Here is a 2,231-nt window from a genome sequence, read left to right on the forward strand (position 1 = left end):
GGTGACCAGTCCATGACCCGTCCAGGTGACCTGGACAGGCGACCCGGACAGGCGACCCGTCCAGGTGACCTGGACAGGCGACCTGTCCAGGTGACCTGTCCGGGTGACCAGTCCATGACCCGTCCAGGTGACCCGGACAGGTGACCCGTCCAGGTGACCCCGCCTCTCGCCCAGAACGTTAGCTGGAGAGGCAGCAGCTCCTCCAGACCCACTGAAGGACCAGGTGTTAGAAAATGGATGGATGGATATTATTTAGATTTTTCTATAAATTGAAAAATATTTTCTAAAGAAAAAAAATCGCCTATTTTCTATAAAATTTCCTTTTTTCCAGAATTTCTGTGACAGAACAAATTTAATCGTAACTTTATTTAGTTTCTACTTTAACAAAAGACAAAGTATGGATAAAAAACAGTTTTAACCTTAATATGAAACTTTTTTAAAAAGGTGGAAAACTAGATGCCTCAAAGCATTGTGACGTGATGAGATGACGTGTTTCCGCCGCGCTCTACCTGCGCTCAGGTGTTCCGGGTTCAGGTCCCGCAGGTCTGTGGCGAACTGGAAACCAGCTCTCACCAGTTTCCCCTTCAAACTGGAGCCCAAACTCAAACTGGAGACGGGCCTCCTCATCCTCACCTCGTTCACGGCAGCCCGCTTCCTCCCAGCGCTTCCGCTTTTACTTTTCAAAATAAAAGCCGCAGGATTTCCGCTTTGCTGCTGAGTTCAGGTGTTTTGATTTTAAATCAGTTTAATTTCTAAAATAATTGGTTTGTCGTCCAACAACAATCAGGATAAAAATAATAAAAGTTTAATATTTGTGAAACATTTAAATTATTATAAAATTATTATATCATTTCATGATTATATCAATCATGAAAATGGAGATTTCTTTAAAGTGTCCATTTCACTTTGCTCTTCTTCACTCCATCAGTAGAAAGTACTACGCAGTTATCAAAAGCAAAACCTGTGAAATCAACAGAAATGTGGAAATACCATGGGATGTGAAAACAGTGATGGTTAAATTACAAACATTTATCTTTTTATTCGGTCTGTTATCTAATCTTTTAATGACCAAATTCTGGAAAATTATCAGTTTTAATGTATATTACGCACGTAATAAAGGATAGTGCCGTAAAACTACTAAAATGTATTTTTCAACAATAAATTTGTTTCTACTCATCTCTGTATTAAATTACTGCTGACAAGTTGAATTAATATTCAGTTTCTCCTGAATTCACTTTTAGTTTTTACATATTTTAAATATTACATATAAAATCACAACAATAAGAATTACTGCAAAAAGAACATTTATTTATTCCGTGTTTAAAATATTTAGCTTCGACTTATTTTGAAAAGACATCAGGAATCTACGTTGCAGCTTCAGTGACGTCAGTCGGACGCGACGGTAGTTCCACGTGAGTCGGTTTGTTGATGAAGGATCGATCTGCGGCTGCTTGATCAGGTAAGTTCATCAGTTATTGATAATAAGCAGGCTGACCCGCAGCAGAGGAAACCGGAAGTTGCCTGAGTTTCCGACAGGAAGTTGAGTTTGGAGGAAGCGCTGCGGTCTGAGGGTCCAGCTGGACGTTTAGCTGGACGTTGACTGGAGGGTTGAAGGTCTGGTTCCTCCTCAGGATGTTTTCCTGTTTGTTGAAGGAGGTTCGAGTCTTAAAACTGATTTTATGTTTTGTTTTCTGGAAGATGAACCCAGAGATCAAAGGGAGGGTTTATGATCGTCTCCTCTGGATTATTTACGCATTTTCCTGTTGAACTCGGTGTTTCCACCAGGCGGAGCTGCTGAGATAATGACACTGATTTGATTGGATACATGAAGTCACGTGTTTCTCTGCCCGTAGATCACAGAGATGAAGAGGCGAGAGGAAGAGGAGAAACGGAGGAAGACAACAGGCCAGAGTCCAGAGGAGGAGGAAGAGGAGCAGAGGAGGAGGAGCTCTCAGAGCGAAGAGGAGGAGGAGGAGGAAGCAGCCAGTGAGCAGAAAGGAGCTGCTGATGATGATGATGAGGCGAAGAAGAAGGAGAGGAAGTGTGTTCCAGGTATCATCTACCTGGGCCACATTCCTCCCAGGCTCCGACCCAAACACCTGAGGAACCTGCTGTCAGCGTACGGAGAGATCGGACGCATTTTCCTGCAGCCAGAGGGTACGACACACACACACACACACACTGAAACACTACAAACACACACTGACACACACACACACACACACACACAC

The 2,231-nt window shown here is 42.9% G+C and overlaps 2 protein-coding genes across 3 annotated transcripts in view; one reads left to right on the forward strand and one right to left on the reverse strand.

The window, feature by feature from the left end:
* The window catches only part of rad51c (RAD51 paralog C), a 4,272-nt gene extending 3,415 nt beyond the window's left edge, over nucleotides 1–857 (reverse strand). The window contains exon 1 of the mRNA XM_008402333.2: nucleotides 510–857. Coding sequence (XP_008400555.1) covers nucleotides 510–627 — 118 coding nt within the window. The 5' untranslated portion in view covers nucleotides 628–857. The remainder of the gene's footprint in view (nucleotides 1–509) is intronic.
* Nucleotides 858–1,313: 456 nt separating this feature from the next.
* Nucleotides 1,314–2,231, forward strand: part of abt1 (activator of basal transcription 1) — a 3,250-nt gene continuing 2,332 nt past the window's right edge. Inside the window, exons 1-2 of one of the 2 annotated variants that reach the window (XM_008402335.2) lie at nucleotides 1,314–1,459; nucleotides 1,854–2,157. In XM_008402335.2, the coding sequence (XP_008400557.1) occupies nucleotides 1,863–2,157 (295 nt within the window). In that variant the 5' untranslated portion in view covers nucleotides 1,314–1,459; nucleotides 1,854–1,862. The other variant, XM_008402334.1, reaches the window with a different exon arrangement.

The sequence above is a fragment of the Poecilia reticulata genome, unplaced genomic scaffold (assembly GCF_000633615.1).
Source record: "Poecilia reticulata strain Guanapo unplaced genomic scaffold, Guppy_female_1.0+MT scaffold_212, whole genome shotgun sequence".
Taxonomy (NCBI): Eukaryota; Metazoa; Chordata; class Actinopteri; order Cyprinodontiformes; family Poeciliidae; genus Poecilia; species Poecilia reticulata.